At 64.8% G+C, this 17,259-nt stretch overlaps 1 protein-coding gene across 5 annotated transcripts; it reads left to right on the top strand.

Moving 5' to 3' along the window:
* Positions 1–10: 10 nt before the first annotated feature.
* Positions 11–9,336, top strand: TACC3 (transforming acidic coiled-coil containing protein 3). 5 transcript variants are annotated; one of them, XM_019963195.2, is made up of 16 exons: positions 11–144; positions 1,663–1,825; positions 1,993–2,135; positions 3,315–4,205; positions 4,666–4,732; positions 4,864–5,017; positions 6,150–6,202; positions 6,432–6,520; positions 6,611–6,803; positions 6,991–7,095; positions 7,438–7,514; positions 7,588–7,631; positions 7,970–8,109; positions 8,618–8,724; positions 8,868–8,988; positions 9,111–9,336. In XM_019963195.2, exons 2-16 carry the CDS (start codon positions 1,664–1,666, stop codon positions 9,174–9,176), a joined length of 2,412 nt encoding a protein of 803 aa, XP_019818754.1. In that variant the 5' UTR covers positions 11–144; position 1,663; the 3' UTR covers positions 9,177–9,336. The 5 variants fall into 5 exon arrangements, 4 of the variants coding, with proteins under 4 accessions (XP_019818754.1, XP_019818752.1, XP_019818753.1 ...); XM_019963193.2 differs by having other exon boundaries at positions 7,970–8,130; XM_019963194.2 differs by having other exon boundaries at positions 14–144; positions 1,226–1,825; positions 7,970–8,130.
* The last annotated feature ends 7,923 nt before the right edge of the window (positions 9,337–17,259 follow it).

The raw sequence follows: 17,259 nt of genomic DNA, 5'->3' as shown, positions 1-17,259 counted from the left end.
CCCATTGGCTGTCGGCCTCGCGCCCCGCCCCAGCCGCGTGCTGATTGGCCGCGCTCGCCAACCGTCGGTATTTGAATCGGCGGCGGGCAGAGGGGCTCCCGAGCTCGGCACTTCCCACCCTGGGCTCCGCGCGGCGGCCGACAGGTAAGAGGGCGGCGGCGGGGTCCCGGCTCGGGGCTCCGGTCCTGCCTGTAGCCGGGGCTTGGGGCTTTGCCGGCCTGGGTCTGCCTGCCGCGCTGGCGACCCCCGCCCCCCAACCCAGACCGGGGCCTATACCGCCTCCGACTCCGCCCTCCTCGCGGTCTGGGCCGTTCTCCCGCCGTCCCTCATCCCGCCCGCCCGGCCGCAACCGGGAGCAGAGCAGATGTGCTCCCGCCCCCGCCTCCCGAGACGCCCGGTGATTCCGAGCCTGAGTACACGCGCGCTCGCTGCCCTGCGCCCAGCGCTGGCCTCCCAATCCCCGCCCCTCTGGGTCCAGTCCCGCCTGGACCCATCGCAGACTCCTGCCGCACCTGATTCCGCAGACCCCGCTCACCTTAGGTCCCTAGTCCCTCCCCGCCTTCCCGACCAGCCCCCCTCAAAGACTCCTCCTTTTAAGCAGAAGCCCTCATTATTAGTAGAAGCCGAACCCCGGAAGGCTGCCGTCATTGTTCTCCCACCGTCCGCAGGGCAAGGAGGGGGTCTGCCGGAAAGGCGTCCTCTGTGTCTGCTCTCCGTCCTGGGTCCTGCAGCCGTCCAGCCCCCTCCCCTGTTTACCCAGTTGTTCAGGCCAAACCTCACAGTGGCCACCGGCTCGGGCTCATCTTTCGCGTCTCCCGACGCAGTGTGTGAGCCTGATGCCATGAGGGGCTGACCAGGCCACCCCTGGCCCAGTGCCAGAGCCTCTGACTCTCCCCACCCCACCCCTCTTGTCCTCCACAGGCAGCCCCTACCCCCAAAGCCCTTCGAGGTGGCTTGTCACCCTGACCTCACCTCTTTTTAAAGCCACCCTTTCTCCTGCTGCCCCAGCCACCTGGCATCCTCTACCACAGTCCCCAGGGTCCCCAACGCCAGCGAATACCTGTAGTGCCCCCACGAGGCAAATGCCCAGTTCTCTGGTGACTCCTAAATTGGGAATGCCATGGCACTGACCATCATGAGGGCCTCGGGAAGGAGGAATGAGACTTTCCTGGAACCCCCTGGGCCTGACTGGAGGCCCCTGATGGAGACACTCAACTCCCCACAGGTGACTCGACACCTGCTGCTTGTTACCTTCTCCAGCTCCTCCTTGGCCATGCTGCTGGGCCCTATTGGCGTTTCTGTTCTCCACAAACTTGGCAGCTGCTCCACCTGATGGAGGGCCCAGGCTTCCTCTGCTGCTTCAGTTTCGTCACAGATCAGCCCTTCTCTGTCTCTGAACTTTTACCCACAAAGTTCAAGTTGTTTTAATCACCTGAGCCTTCCCTCCTGCCCTGTGAGCTGAAGGCTCCTCCGGCTCTTACTCCAGGGAGGTGGCAGCTCCCCCGGAGCAGGATGGGGACTGCCTGAAGTCTGACCCAGCTGTGCGGAAGGGGGGCATCTCCCTGCAGCACCGTGGGATCAGCCCTGTCACTGGCACCTATGAGCGTCCAGACAGCAGAGGGCCACTGCCCCCTCCTGACACCCAACTGTCTGCTTTTCCAGAATGAGTCTGCATCTCTTCAGTGACGAAAACGTCACTGGTGACAAAAGTAGGGAAAATTGCGACTTCCTGTTTTCACCCCCGGAACTTACCGGAAGGGCGTCCGTTCTCCGTCTGTCACAGAAAGAGAATGTGCCGCCGAAGAGCACAGCCAAAACTGTGAAGGTAAGCACGTCAGGCCCCTGTGTTCGCTCTGTCGTGTGTCACACGGAGGTCGCCCTGCCACCTGCTTTCCTGGCAACTTACTGAGCTGCCCGGGCAGGGCACGGTGCTGCCCGAGGGGTGTCAAAGACTTGAATTATTGAGCAGGTGCCCTCCTCTCTCCCCAACAGGTGACTTTTCAGACACCTCTACGGGACCCACAGACATACAGGATCTTAAGTCCCAGCGTGGGCAGCAAGCTCGAAGCCTGTTTTGTTCTGGGTGACCCCATTGAATTAGAAAACTGCCATCAAGTCTGTACCCAGAAAGAGAAGTAAGTGTGGGGTGGTTTGATGCACTGCCGTCTGTGGCCTCAGGGACTCAGCAGAAAGCTCTGTTTGCAGAGGGCCACATCCGTTAGGCTTCTGGTCTCTGCTGTGCGTCCTGCGTGGCCCAAAGCACCTCAGAAACCGTTTGTTACTGGAAAAGTGAGTAATGAAACAGAAAAAGTGTAAACTTTACATTCTGCTTCTCTGTTGTGCTCTTGCCAGCAAATTGACATTGGTTTTTGTTCCTCTGACTTCATGAAGTGCCCTGGCGGAATCTCCAAAGAGGGGTGCTCTGTGGCTTTGCTGCTGTGTTAGTGCTTCAGGAGTCTCCTATGCTCAGCAGCAAGCCTGGGAGAGGGCTTACAGGCCGGCCTTGCTGCTAAAGGCACAGAAGCTGTCTGTTGTGTGATCCAGTTTGACGAATCAGATTGGAAACACTTGACTTTGACCAGAGGAGCGTCTTGTCTTTGCAGCCTCACCTGGCATTAGGTGTTTGGCTGGATGTGGCTGTCAGCTCAGTGAACGCCCAGGCTTTCCTGCCTCTGTCTAGAGACGGGGACCTGGTGGCGGCTCTTCACCCCAGATTAGGCTGAATTTACCCAGCGAGTGCCCCCAAGGGATCCACTGAATCCAGAGTGGAAATTCCTCGCACCTGACTCCCCTCTACCCAGGTCTCCTCACTGCTTTTCAGCTTCAGGCTTTTACTTTTCTGTTTGAAATTCAGCTGAATGAGATTAGAGTGACTCAAATACTGTCGTTTTGTCAAAGCCCAAAGAGAGGGAGGCCAGGCTGCTGAGGCGCCAGCTTTGAGCCGCTCTAGCTGCGGGGAGCTGGGGTCCTGCTTCTCCTAAAGGCCGTGGCCTCCACCTGGCCTTTCTCGCTCCAGTGGGGAGCCTGACTTTCCCTGATGACGTGGCGGTGGTCCCCAGCTGGAAGGGGGACGTGGGCTGGTGTGGGGAAGCTCAACTCTGACCGTCGTCGGCGAGGTTTCTGCTCTTGTCACCTGGGTCTCCAGGGCCCACCGACACCGACTTGTGGGAATGTTCTCGTGAAAGCGGGTCCCAAGGAGAGCGTCGACAGAATGCTTCTCGTTTTTGTATTTAGTTAATGTTTTCACATGGACTAAAATCCAACTAAAGTCCTAACTGGTTCCTTAGTGTTAACTAAGTTTGTTTTCTGAAAAGTCAACAGTTCACCAAGGAAACAGACACCAAAACGACCCATGGAATTCTCCAGAAGCCAGTACCAGTCAACACCGAGCCCCCCTCAGAGGACATGAGACCAGTCTCTGAAGACCAGCCTCCTGGTGGGCCCCCCTCAGCTCCTCTGGTCAGCCTGGGTCCCTCAAGCTCTTCCCAGATACCAGAGAGTGTTGAAAACCCGGAGGCCTCCCGAGGACCAGCACCTGGCAGCCCTGAGTGTGCCCGGGAAGAGCACGTCCACCCTTGGCCCTCAGAGGAGAGCATGCCCCTCGGCCCCATGGCTCCAGAACAGCCCTCTGGGGTGGTGTCCCAGGACACAGCAGAGGACCCACTCAGCGGTACGGGAGGGGACTCAGAGGGGGTCCCTGGTCCCCCTGCCAGGCCCGCCTCGCCCTGTGGTGCCCCCCCTGGAGAAAAACCCCTCGTGGACCTGCCTGGAGCGGCCCCAGTGGGCTCCATGGATGCCACCAGCCGCGAGGACACGGCTCTGACCGGCCCTGGAGAGGCTGCGGGGGCCACACACCCCGGTGCTCAGGGGGAGGAGACCTGTGGCCAGGCCGCCAGCTCTCTGAGGAGCGGTCCTGTCCGGCTGGAGTTCGACTTCTCTGATGCCACCGGCAAAAGGTCTCCCCCACTGCGGAAGCGAGGGAAGGCCCTGGGTCTCAAGCCCCCCTCGAGGAGACCAGAGGCGAGGCCCGGAAAGGCCACCCTGGAGGCGGGCAAGGGTTGCGAGCTCACTCTGCGTGGGTCCGACGGCCCGAGCTGGGACAAGCCAGACGACCCAGACTGTAACCCGGCCGCAGACAGTGGCGAGGCCCGGCCCCTGGAGCACCCGCAGAGCGGCCAGGCCACAGAGGCCTTGTCTCTGAGCCGGTGAGCACGGGCTGGTGGTCCTCCAGGGCAGACGTGAGACCAGAGGTGCCACGTGTCCCCCAGGTGGGGGCCCTGGGGACGGGGGGTGCCCGTGTAGTCCAGGAGGGCCGTCTGCGCCTCTGGAAGGTCCAGGAATACTCTGGCGCCTCGTCTGCCTCCCGCTGCCCGCTCCCGGGGTGTGCTCGGTGCTGAGCGGGGCCCCAGCCTCCCGGGCTGGCCTCTGTTGCCATTTCCTAGCAACCATAGCATTCACTTATTTTTGCTTTTACTTGAGTTGAAACGACCTCAGGGCACTTTGCCCACTCCTGAGGAGCGCGATTCTTGTGCAGGCGAGGTTGGGCCGGATGGTTTGTGGGGCCCCCGATGTGGCCCTGAGCCTGGCTTCTAGGGCAGGGGTCGCAGGACCCTGGCAGCTCGGAGCTGGGGGTGGGCTCAGGCCCTGCTGACCCTGTCTCTTCAGGCAGGCGTGCTCAGATGACACACCCGGGACGAGGGCCCCAGCGAGGACCCCAGGAGCGGCGGGCGAGGTATGGGCGCAGCCACCACATCTGCGGGTGCCACGGGCAGAGGGAGGCTGGTGGGGAGGGCACGCCGTTGCCCCTGCTCCCCCACACCCCTCGTCTCAGCCAGCCCTGCAGTGATCCCACCTCCCTTTCAGGGGTGGACCACAGGCTCTTTGGGGGGTTCGGCGCCCCTCAGCAGCCCAAGTAGCGAGCCACCGACTGCACCCACCAACCCTACACCCCCCACCGAGAGGGGGCCGGAGCCCACCCTGGACCTGAACGGGGAGCAGTTCCGGGACCCCGCGGAGGGTATGTGGTTGTCCGTCCTCAGCGCAGGCACCGGAGGCAGTGGGCCGCCGAGCCTGGAGGGCCTGTGTGAACCGAGGCCCCTGGAGAGGAGCCACCCGCCCCCAGAGGCACAGGCTGAGCTGCCCTAGTGCGGCCGGGGCCTTTCAGGGCCAGGAGGGCTCGAGGGTCTCCGTCCCGTGAAGAGCCCAGGCCTGAGGCAGGCAGGGCATGGGCCGAGGGTCTCTGGGGGGCTCTCTGTGGGGTCCTCACCGCACCAGTGGGGCTGGGAGCCAGGAGGAGCCTCCCTCTGCCCCAGGGGCCCTGGCCTCACGGGTCACTTTGTGTCGCGGTGCTCTGCCTCAGGTCAGGGTGAGGCAGGGCTTCTCTCCTGGCCGAGCAGCGTCCCTGCCGTGGATGGTGCCTCGTCTCCTTCCACGGCTGCTCTGGCCGTCAGGAGCAGGCTGCCTGGAGCGCGTGCACTGCTGTCTGTCTCTGGGCGGAGGCTCCTGGGGGCCCAGCCCGGCTCCGTGGGGTCTGAGGTCCAGGGAGTGGCCGCATGGTGGGTTTGCTCCCTCATGTTGAGCAGCGCACGCGCTCCTGACCTTCATCTGCTCAGGTTCTTTGCCTGGTTTAACATCGAACTGTTTTCTTTATTACACTGTACCGATTTCTGATATAATCCAGATAAGAATTGCTCGTCAGGTACATGATTTGCAAAAACTGGCTTCACTTCCTTGATGGTGTCTTCAGAAGCACAGATGTCTACTTTCAAACCCAATTGGTTCTATTGCTGCTTGGGCTTTTGGTGTCAATTTAAAATTTTTGTGGCATCAGTCACCTTTGGGTTTTTTTAAGCAGAGTTCAGATTATCAGATAGTAAAGAACTCTCTCCGTGGTGGTTCTCATCCAGGGCGACCTGGCCCCCAGGGAACATTTCTGTGACACCCCCGAACCCTCTGGCCCCAGGCACCCTGAGCAACCCTGCTCTACAGCAAAAAGCGCTTGGTCCCGGAGCCCGGGGAGGGGTGCTGTGCTGGGCACAGCCAAGTGCCAGGCTGGGGGGCACACGGCTGACCTGGCCTTATCTCACCTGAGGCCCATGGGGGGCGGGCAGCCCGTGGCGGGTGGGGGGCGGCTGCTGACGCCCTCTCAGTCCTAGGCGCGGGGGCAGAGTTGGACTACCTGGAGCAGTTCGGGGCGCCCTCGGTGAGTACCCAGCACGGTCGCGGCCCCGCTGCCCGGGAGCAGGCTCTGTGTCCCTGGAGATGGCGTCACCCCAGGCCCGTTGCTGCAGCCACTCTTCCCAGGGCAGTCCTGCCCCTGGCCCCCAGACCACTTGGCTCAGGCCCCAGAGGCGTCTCCTGTGGGCTGGGCTCCCCCGAGGGATGGGGCACGCACGCTGTGGACACGGCTGACCCTGCCCCCCGCCTCGCAGTTTAAAGAGTCAGCCCTGAGGAAGCAGTCGCTGTACCTCAACTTCGACCCGCTCCTGCAGGACAGTCCCCAGGGGCTGACACCCAGCAGGTACGCCTGGCTGGTGGGAGGGGCGAGGGCGGGGGCTGGGCCCACCTGGGGGCCCAGTTAGTGAGCGGGCATGCTCCCATGTGCCCACAGCAGCGGCAGGCCGCGGGGCCTACCTGTCCCGAGCGCGGGCCCTCTGGCCTCCGAGGAGAGCCCCGGGCTCATGCAGACAGCAGGTGGCTTCTCTCTTGGTCTCCGTGCTCGCAGTGTGGACAAGCCTTCCTCTGGAAGCCCCCCGGAGGCCCAGCTGCTTGACCTGGACTTCCCTGGAGCCCCGGGCATTCCTGTAAGTGCTTCGTCCCCTCTGCTTTAGAGACTCGCTTGTTCTCAGGGCCCAGCTTTCACGTGCTGCGGATCTGCAGGCTTCACAGGGCGGGTGGGGGCCGAGGCGCCGCCTCTGGCTGTGGTGTGAGGAGCCGGGAGGGCGGGGGGCCGCGCGGGGGAGCTCACGGCCCCGCCGGTCTCTCCCGCAGATACCTGGCCTGGCTCCGTGTGACCTTGGGCCCGGGGCTCCACTGCTGCCTGTGGGGCCGATCGTGGACGTGCTGCAGTACAGCCAGAAGGACCTGGACTCGGCGGTGAGCGCGGGCGGGGCTGGGGGGTCGGCGTCACAGGCTCCACTCGCTGTGCCCAGGCGGTGCGGCAGCCGGCTGTCCTGTTTCCGCCCCCACGTGTGTCACAGAACCCATGGGGGAGGGTCTGCACCGCCCCCGGGGAGCACCCCCCAGCCTCCTCACTGGGTGAGGACGAGGCCGGGGCGATGTCTAAGGGGGTGGAGGCCTGGGCTGGACCCTGCGGTGCCCAGCACCTCCCACCCCCCTTAAGCCGCCCCGCCCATGTTGGGAGGCGTCCACCAAGTGGGGTGGGAGATGTCAGCACGGGGGGCGGCCCTGGGCCAACGCAGGCGTGTGACCACGCAGGTGGAGGCCACGCAGAAGGAGAACGAGGTGCTGCGGGGCAAGTGCGCGGCGCTGCAGGAGAGGCTCCTGGAGATGGGGTGAGTGCAGCCGCCCTGCTGTGCGCGCGCGTGCACGTGGGACTCGGCTCACGCACCTGCTCTCCTCCCACAGGAAGATCATGGACAGCTTTGAGGGGACTGTCTACCAGGTGATGGGTGAGTGCCAGTCCCCGCCCCAGCATCGGGGGCAGGGGTGGCGAGGCAGCGGGCAGGTTGGGTCCCTTCCTGATGCTGCGGTGTCCACCCTGCTCTGGGGGCTGTGCGTCCCCTGGCGGCCTCTGTGGATGTTGGGCACTAGCCGTGTCCGGGCTGGAAGCCCCGAGTGTGGGACAGGTCTGGGCTTACTGCCAGCTGCCTCGGTTTCTGGGCGGAGCTGGTATTGAGGAGACAGCTGTTTTCTGGGCGTTTGGAGCCCCAAGGGTCTGCCCTGGGAGGTCCCGAGAGAGGCAGACACCCTGACGCCCACCGATCCGAGGTGCTGGTCTCTCCTCCAGAGGAGTCTCAGAAACAGAAGGAGCTCACCAAGGCCGAAATGCAGAAGGTCCTGAAGGAGAAGGCACAGCTGACGGCCGACCTGCACTCCATGGAAAAGTCGTTCTCCGACCTTTTCAAGCGGTTTGAGAAACAGAAGGAGGTGATCGAAGGCTACCGCACGGTGGGTGCTGGGCCAGCCTGGAGCCGGGGGAGGGGCGGGGCCCTGCAGGAGGAGGAGCTGAGCACAGCCCTGGTACGGAGCCTGGCAAGAGGGAGAGGCAGGCCCGCAGGTGGGGCCAGCCTCAGCCCTGCCTGTGCCTGCACCCTGGGCTCTTGGCTTGTCACCTGCAACTGGACACGGGTGCCCGCGAGGCGTCCGTGTGGGCCTGCGTGGAGACTACGGGTCTGTGCTGGTCGCTGCACTGTTCCCCACCGCCAGACGGCAGGGCACCCGGCTGCCAGAGCCCGGGGCTCAGGGAACAGGACAGGCTGTTCCGTGGGCCTGGTGCCTGACCTAGGTTCCCCCACAGTACCTGGACAGAACCCCCGTGGCAGGGCCCTGAGGGGCGGACAGGCCTGGGCTGTCTGCAGGGAAACAGGCGGACTGCTCCACGAACCCCCAAAGAGCTGGGCCTCAGCTCGGGGCTCAGCGTCCATCTTCCTCCCAGAACGAAGAGTCACTGAAGAAGTGTGTCGAGGATTACATAGAGAGGGTGGAGAAGGAGGCCCAGAAGTACCAGGCACTGAAGGCCCAGGCGGAGGAGAAGCTCCGGCAGTGCGTGGGCAGGCGGGGCTGGCGGGGGTCAGGATTGGGGGCAGGGCTTGGGGGGCAGGAGCCTGGGGGGGTCAGGATGGGGGGCAGGAGCCTGGGGGGGTCTGGCCCTGCCCGTGGCTCAGCCGGGCCCTCTGCTGCTCCAGGGCAAGTGAGGAGATCGCCCAGGTCCGCAGCAAGGCCCAGACTGACGCTCTGGCGCTGCAGGCGGTCCTGAGGAAGGAGCAGATGCGTGTCCACTCCCTGGAGAAGGTGGTGGAGCAGAAGGTGGGCGCAGGGTCCCTAGGCCGGAGGGGGCGGGGGCGGGCAGCCCTCGCAGCTCGGGAAGCCTCGGGGGCTCCAGGCTCCAAGCACTGTGAGAAATCCAGGGGCGCGGCTCTCCTCCTCAGACTAAAGAGAATGATGAGCTGACCAGGATCTGTGACGACCTCATTTCCAAGATGAAGAGAATCTGACGGGGCCGCCCTGATCTTGCCGTCTTCCCTTTGTGTGTGTGTATGTGTGTGTGTCTGTCTGTCTGTCTAGGTTTTTCTTCTCTATTGACGTCTTTTTTCAATTCGTTTTTAAACTAGGTTGCTTTAGGAAAAAACTAAATAAAGTTTCTCTTAAATCTAAGCAATAGACCTGTCCTGGTCTTCATTAAAGGGGCAGTTTCTGGCTGACCTGACCACAGCCACTGTCCTTTCGATGTCTACAGTATGTCCTTGCCCCACTCCTCGCAGCTGCCCGGCCGGCCACCAGCACCTCCTGGGCGTCGGCTGAGTGGGCCCCAGTCCCCCCGGTCCACCTGGTCAGCCATGTGGTGCTGGGGTGGACGCGATCTGCATCAACCACGGATCTCGCAGACCAGCGCCTTCGTGGAAGAAAGGAGACCACGGCAGCCGCAGCAGGGGTTGGCTCTGTGTCCAGGGAGGGCTGCAGGCCCCGCAGTGGGGCGCTCATGGGGGTTACCAGCAGTTCCCAGCTGCCGCCCTCCTGGCTGGAAGCCCCCAGTCTCCTGAGACCCAGGAAGACGCCATGGGTGGAAACACGAGCAGGGGGTCTCCCTGCAGAGCCCTGCCAGACAGACAGACGTCCGACGCTCCTGATAGATGAAAGGCTCAGAAGTCAAGTCTCAGTGAGGGCTCCGTCTGCACCCCCAGGGCCAGGGTCCTGCTCCCCAGGAGAGGCTGAGTGCGTCTTCCTCCTGGGCCCCTTCCATGGGGCGGGGGCGGGGCCAGGGGTCCCTGGCCTGGGGGTGGTGAGGGCCAGGCGGCCCCCGGGGGCCTTCTGAACCAAGCAGGCCCAGCCTGCAGGGCAGCGGGACTGTGGAGGGGGTAGGCGGACCGCTGGCTGGACACCAGTCACGGAAGCTTGAGCTCTGGAGCGGTTACTCCTCATGACATGACCTGGGAACCACCAGAGGGCACCCCCAGGGCCTGCACGTCCACCCCGAGCCCAGGGTGCCGTCCTGAGCGGGGGGCCCACCAGCACAGGGGGCAGGGGTCCCCAAAGAGAGGCAGCAGGCCCCCCGACACCCTCAGGAGGGTAGGCCTCTGGGGGGCCGCAGTGGCACGCTGGCCGCCACCAGGGGTCGCTGCTGGCCACACGCTGCAGGAGGATGGGAACATGGTGATGCCCCTGCCCCCCACCTCCCCGGGCACCCCTGTGGCCCCCACAGTTGCACAGCACGTCTCTTCTCAGTACTCTCAGAGCGACGGGGACGGGGACTGGGGGGCCGCTCCTTCCAGCCTCAGGGTCCCCCGGGCCTGTACTTGAGTCCTTCCTGTCCAGCCTGGGGGCACCCCTGTGGGTCCCCCAACTCCCCCATCCTCAGTAACACCGCCAGCAGGCCTCTCCTGACCTGAGTCACACGCAGCCCTCCTGCGCTCAAGAAGCTGTCTCAGCTCCCACGTCAGGGCCAAGCCGCTGGGTTGGGCCTGCAGGACCCTGGCCCAGGCCGGCTGCTTTCCGCTTAACTCCTGGAGGGGTGTCCTCGGCATTCGAACCCAGCCAGTTGCAGGGCTGCGGGGTCCCGGGGCTCCATCCAGAGTCACCCTGGCCGGCCCCAAAACTGAGCCCTCAAGGCCCAAGCCGGACCTCCTGACACCAGGCCCTGCCCTCGCTGGCCGCGCCTTGTCCGGAGGTCTGTGGGCCCCCCGCAGGGGTCAGGGTGAGCAAGGGGCGCCTGCAGCGCCTGGACCCCCCCACGCCTCCCAGCGTGCCTGGCGAGGGCGGGGGCCCCGAGGCTGTGGCGACATGGCTCACTCCGAGAGGGCCCACAGGTTTGCCCCCTGCTGCTTGCCACTCCACGAGCCGCTCAGGGCCCTGTCCCCAGCTGGGGCCTCTGAGCCGGCGTCTGCCCAGACAAGGCCACGAGGGGTGGCTGGCCACGCTGAGGACACGGGCCGCCGGACAGCGTCCTAGGCCGGCAGCCTCGCCCTGGACAAAGGGGCCTTGTGCAGCTGAATGGGTGTTTATCCTGGGGCCCGAGTCAGCTCAGGGCCGAGAGGCCGGGCGGGGGCCTGGCACCGGGCTCCTGAGGGTAAACATGACCCGAGCTGGGCACGCCGCCGCAGCCCCGGCTTCCGCACCCCTGCGCCTGGCACGCTGTCACCACGGCCGGGGGCCTCTGCCGGGCGGGAGCGGGTCGGCCAGCAAGGAGGCCACGGAGGCCACATGGGCCTAGCCCTGGCAGCCGCCTCCAGACGTACAGTCAGTGAGCCCCTCCCAGTGGTGGGGTGGGACCCGGAACCCCAATACAGAGTGGATATTTGTGCCCCCCAGATTCAGGGGGGAGCCCTAAGGAGCCCTAAGGCCAAGGCGATGCAATCAGGAGGCGGTGGGCCCTTTGGGGGAAGCTGAGGGCTGGTTCCCCTCATGGGACACACTGTAGTCCTCACGTTGAGGCCTCCCCACCTCCACCGCGAGGACGCGGCGAGAAGGCAGCATTTGCAGGCCGGCGGGATGCAGCCCCGCATCCCAAAGTCAAGCGATGGCCACCCGATCGTGACCCTCCAGCCTCCCACCTCAGTGTCCCCTGCAGGGGAGGCCGGAGCAGTTCACAACCCCACCACGCGGGGCGCTGTCTCACCCAAGGCCCCACCGCGCCCCCCCCCCGCCCCGCCAGCTGCTGCCTGTCCTCCGGGCAGCTGTGGCCGCACCCACTCTGAGCTGGCGCCCGCCTCATGGAGACGCCCAGGTCTGTGGGCACCGCCTGCCCTTGCCCCCCAAGAGGGTCTGCCTGGGCCACCCGGGGCAGTCTCAGCCCTCTCACTGGGCTCCACCCATGCAGCTGAGTCCTCGAGGGGCCGGGAACTCGGGGGGCTGGCCAGAATAGGCTGACCACAGGGCTCCCCGCTGAGCCGCTGTGTCCCCACCCTGCCACCCACTCCCGGGGGTCCCCCCAGCCCTCTCCTGCCATGGGCTCCCCCCGAAGTCAAGCGCTGCCTCCATGCATAGCGACCCCCAGCCGAGGCCAAACCCCAAACTCCCTCAGCCCCTCACAGTCCAAGCAAGTGGGGACTGCTGCACAGCCAGGCAGGGCCACGAGCCCTCCACGCCGCCCGCCCTGGGGAAGAACCCTCTGGGGGCATCTGTGCCCGTGTGACCCGGGTGTGCCACCCAGAGTTCCCTCTCTGCCCTGGGCTGCCGCAGGTGCAGGGCTCGCATTCCTGTCTGGGGTGGGGGGGCCCAGAGGGGAGGGCCCAGCGGCACCCCCGTCATGGGGAGACAGGAGCTGGTGGGGAGCAGCCGGAGCCATCGCCTGGGCAAGGCCAGAGCAAGGCCCTCCTGCCTTAGTGGGGGCTTGTCTGGGGGCTGCCTGGGCTGCGTGGGTGTGTCCCCTGGGCTGCGGGGGGTGTCTCCGGGGCTGTGTGGGGGTGTGTCCTCGGGGGCTGTGTGGGGGTGTGTCCTCGGTGCTGCGTGGGTGTGTCCTCGGGGGCTGTGTGGGGGTGTGTCCTCGGTGCTGCGTGGGGGTGTCCTCGGGGGCTGTGTGGGGGTGTGTCCCGGGGCTGCAGGCAGAAGGCACACCCGCGGGGCCATCCGTGTCGGGACAGCATGCCCTTCCTCGCCCTGGCACCCGGTCCCGGGTCTCGGGCCCCCGTGTGCCCCTCTGGCCGCAGCTCTCCTGACCCCCAGGTACCCAGCCCCCCATGCACCACCAGGGTTGCTGTGGCCACTTGGGAGTCGGGAGCTCAGGTGACCTGCAGGGGGCACTGTTGGGCCAGCCTGAGACCCTGTGGGCAGTCCGCACTGCATCCAGGGTCCAGCCCCGGCCCCTGCCCCCCGGGGTCTCTGGGACCCTCACCACAGGGAGTCAAGGGGCCACCTCCCTGGTGCCCTGCCCAGCTGTCTGGGGCATGGTCCTGCCCTCCCACACTCCCCTCTGTTCTTCAGACCCCTGTGACTGGCCCAGCCCCTTGTTTGTGGAAGGCAGGCCCACCCACTACACAGGGGCCAGCTGGCAGGCCCAGGCCCAGGGCAGGTGGGGAGCTGACGGGCACCATCGCCACTGAGCAAGCCCGGGGCGGGGCCATGGGACCCGTCCGCAGCAGGACCCCCCGCCTTCCTCCCCAGCCCCATCCTTGTCCAGTGACTTCTGAGTGCCCTCTCAGTGGGGTGGGTGCTGCCCCCAGCCTGACACACGGGCGCAGCAAATGCTAGACTCACGGCCCTCACGTCCATAGAGACCCAGCAGTGGGCCGGGCTTAGGTGGAGATACAGCCCTTGTCCCAGACCTGGTGCTGGGCACCAGCTGGACAGTTCAAGGGTGTTGATAGGGGGGACGAATGGATGGGTGGGCAGGTACCCAGAGACCTCCTGCAGCCTACCTGGATCCAGAGCAGGGAGAGAGGATGAGTCCTGGTTCCTATGGACAGTGACTGGGATGACCTGCCGCGTGAGTGAGTGAGTGAGCGAGTGAATAAGAGCGTGAGTGAATGAAAGTGAGTGAGCGAGTGAGCGAGTCCAGGGCTGGGGAGGAGTGGAGCCTCGAGGCTCAGCCTGGGGCTCGCCCCGCGTGCCCCCCGCCCCCCAGCCCGTTCTCTCTCTCGGCTGGGCGCCGTCTTCGCTGCGACCCGCGGGATCTTGATTTCCACTGTGGTACGTGGGATTTTTAGTGCAGCATGGAAACGCTTAGCTTTATTTAGCGTGTGTATTGCTGAAAAAGTGACCTCTGTTCTCTGATGCTAAATATAAATATGGAGACAGAGATCTGGAGGAGTAGAGAGGAGGAAATGGCAACCCACCGCAATGTTCTTGCCTGGAGACTCCTGTGGACAGGGGAGCCTGGTGGGCTGCAGTCCCCGGGGTCGCAGAGAGTGGGACACGACTTACCGACCTCACAGAAAGGAGTGTCTTTGTTGCTTTGCCAGGCAGAGGAGACCACAGCAAGCTGACGCTTCCAGGACCGCGCCCCTGTTCCTGGGAAGCTGGAGGAGGTCTTACGGTTTAGGATGGCAAACAGGCTGCAGACAAGGAGTACTGCTGGTGTGGTCATGCATCTCCTCCTCCAGGCAGCACTGAGGTCATTAGGGCTGGCATCGGGTGATTCCAGGACAGGTTTGTGGGTCCTCGGGGTCACCATCCCTGTGACATTCTTTCTGTGACGAAGGCTGCTCGCAGAGGAAAGGAGAGTTAGGGAGTGTTGTCTTAGAAGGGTAAACGCCAGGTGTAGCTAGAGGGCACTCCTTTTCAGAGTGTGGTTAAGCAAGAAAGTCGGAGGACAAATATTTGCGGGTAAAACGGGTGGAGAGAACAGGATGGATCAGGGCTGGTGCAGCAGGGTGCCTCGGCTAGTGTCTGCCATAGCACGTGGGATCGAGCTTGCCAACTGGGGTTTGAATCTGGGCCCCTGCATTAGGAGCTCAGAGTCTTAGCCACCGGACCCCAGAGAAGCCCCCCTTTTAACTAAGATCACACACCTGGTCTCAGGGCTTAATGAAGCTCAGGATGTTTCACGGCAGAAAGAATTCAGTGAGCTACAAAGTGATGACAGCTAAAAAGTGGATTTATTCAGAGAGAAACAAACTCTGCAGACTCCAAGTCATCTCAGAGGGCTAGAGCAGCCTTAGGGTCCGGGGCTTGTCGGTGCTTATAGTAAAAGTGAAAGTCGCTCAGTCATGTCTGACTCTTTGCGACCCCATGGACTATCCAGTCCATGGAATTCTCCAGGCCAGAATGCTGGAGTGGGCTGCCTTTCCCTTCTCCAGGGGATCTTCCCAACCCAGGAATCAAACCGGGGTCTCCTGCAAGGCAGGTGGATTCTTTACCACCTCAGCTCTCAGTGTTTATAGGGGTGGGTTATTTCAGGCACTGCAGTGGTAAAGACGACCGAGGGCACCCGAATCCCACGGACAGTGGAGCCTGGCGGGCCACAGTCTGTGGGGTCGCAGAGAGTCAGACACACTGAGGATGCACAATGCGTTTCACAGGCTAATGAGTGGGAGGAGTATTCCGGCCAGTTTGGGGAAGTGGTGGGGATTTCCAGGAATTGGGCCACTGCCCACTTTCTGACCTTCGTGGCGCCTGCAGCCATGTCACACTTAGCTTGCTGATATTCTGAGGCTCAGGTCTAGCGGGAGTCCGCTCTTCTGCCATCTTGGACCCATTTGTTTCTGACCAGTGGCCTGGCCCTCCTCTCCCGTTTCCGTGAGCGGGTGGGTGAGGCTGCGCCCCGTGTGGTGGCCCAGTCCCCACAGGGGGTGCCCCCTCCTGTCCTTCTTCCTCATGCCCTGCTTCCTGCCTGTCTACCCACCATGTGCGCACTCCCGAGCGGGGCCACTGGCAGGCCCCCGGCTGCAGCGCTGGGACGGGGGCAGGGCGGCTGGGTCATGAAGGGAACAGGAGCCTGAGACCCAGAGCCGGGCCAGGCCTGGCAGACTGGCCACCATGAGCGCAGGGCGGGACACCGACCTCACATGCTGTGTGCCCACTGGGTCTTTGCCAAGACAGGGCATCAGCGAGGGCCCATCCTGGCAGGAGCCACGGTGTGGGCAGAAGCTGGGGGGTGGGAGGGGCGGGGAGGGGGAGGGTCCCCAGAGCACCACAGTCACAGCGAGTGGGCCCGAGAGGTCCCCCCAGACGGGGCGCCCCTCCCCGTGTGCCTGGCCCGGGGGTGATCCCCAGACGGGGTGGGGCCCCGGGGCTCCTGTCTGTCCACGCCTGCCCCCTCCCAGGGCCCAGGGCCGGGTCCCCGACAGCTCCAGCGGGCAGCAGCGGTGCCTGGGGCCGTGAACTCTGGGTAGACCCCCGTCCAGACCCCCACCCGCCGCCGCTCAGCCCGTGGTGCCCGGCCATCAGCAGGCGTGTGACCCTGAGGCCGGCGCCACACGCTCAGCCGTTGGCTCTTCAGTTCACGAGCACCTTCCCGGCTCCACACGCTCTTCCTGGCCCTGGGCTCAGCAGGGACAGACCCGTCTAGTCACTGCCCTGGTGGAGTCAGCCTTCTGGCTGGGGGTCAGGTAGGGGAGCGGAGAATGAAGGAATGAATGGGCAAACGCAGAGCTCGTCGGTGGGGGTGACTGCGGCAGGGGGTGGGCAGGGAGGCAGGGCTGCAGCTGCCTGTGGGGGCTCCCGGGGCCCCTCCAGCCAGCGAGGTCCAGCCACTTCCTCCCAGCGACTTGCCCACCCCTGCACACCATGCTGGCTCCCCACCCACCAGCCTTCCCGGCCTGGGGTGCCCACTGTCCATGCAGGCCTGCTGGGTAGAGGGTCCTTGGTGCCCCATACCCTGGCCAGGCTCTGCCCCTTCTTGAAGCACAGGCAGGTCCCTCAGCCTCTCCCAGCTGTGGGAGGTCATGGGCCAACGACCCACAGGCTCCTCTGAGCCTGGCAGACAGCCTCCCACCATAATCCATCCCCACGCCATGGGCCGGGATCACCAAGTGGGTCCTCCTGCCCCGAGGAAGGGCGGCCTCTCACACGAGCTCCACGCTGGGCAGGCATCAAGGAACCAGAAACACATGTCCGGCCAACTCAGTGTCCCCGTACTCCTATGTCCTGCATCCAATCCTCGGGCTGATCTCCCCTCTGCTCCGTGAGGGCCCCGCCGTGGGCCGGCCTGGGGGTCCAGGCTTCCTAGAGGAGCGGGTGTGCCGGGAGGGGGCCTCTCTCCTGAAGGCGGCACCTGAAGCCCCACCTGCCCCTGCCAGGAGGGTCTCAGGGTGCCGGGTGAGTGCCGCGGGGCCGGGCGGGTGAGGCCGGGTACCTGTCCCAACGTGCCCACCGTGCTCCCCACTCCAGGTGCTGGCGCAGCCGCCTGCAGGGAGCATGATCTCACCCCCCCCACCCTGCAGGGCGGGCTGCACAGGGCCCACCCCACGGCGAGGAGACTCGCTCACGGTCACGCCCCAACCCGCGCTGGTCACACGCCCTCCTCCACTTCCTGGGGGGTGGGCTCCGAGCCCACGTGTCCTCATGCAGACGGCGACCACCAGGCCGGCCCGACGGGGGAGCCCAGGGTGGACATAGCGGGCAGCAGAGATGGGGCACCCAGTGGTGCCAGGGCCGGCGAGTGGAGGGACCGGTCTTGTCCAGTCTGAATCCCGGAGGGGAGGC

The sequence above is a fragment of the Bos indicus genome, chromosome 6 (assembly GCF_029378745.1).
Source record: "Bos indicus isolate NIAB-ARS_2022 breed Sahiwal x Tharparkar chromosome 6, NIAB-ARS_B.indTharparkar_mat_pri_1.0, whole genome shotgun sequence".
NCBI lineage: Eukaryota > Metazoa > Chordata > Mammalia > Artiodactyla > Bovidae > Bos > Bos indicus.
This window is presented reverse-complemented; position numbering and strand designations above follow the sequence as displayed.

What these genes read in the sequence shown, in the direction of transcription:
- TACC3 (XM_019963193.2), top strand. Translation starts at nt 1,664, where the DNA reads ATGAGTCTGCATCTCTTCAGTGACGAAAACGTCACTGGTGACAAAAGT. An exon ending in AGAAGGACCTGGACTCGGCG is followed by an intron (nt 7,096 to 7,437) that starts GTGAGCGCGGGC and finishes GTGACCACGCAG; the next exon opens with GTGGAGGCCACGCAGAAGGA. An exon ending in GAGAGGCTCCTGGAGATGGG is followed by an intron (nt 7,515 to 7,587) that starts GTGAGTGCAGCC and finishes CTCCTCCCACAG; the next exon opens with GAAGATCATGGACAGCTTTG.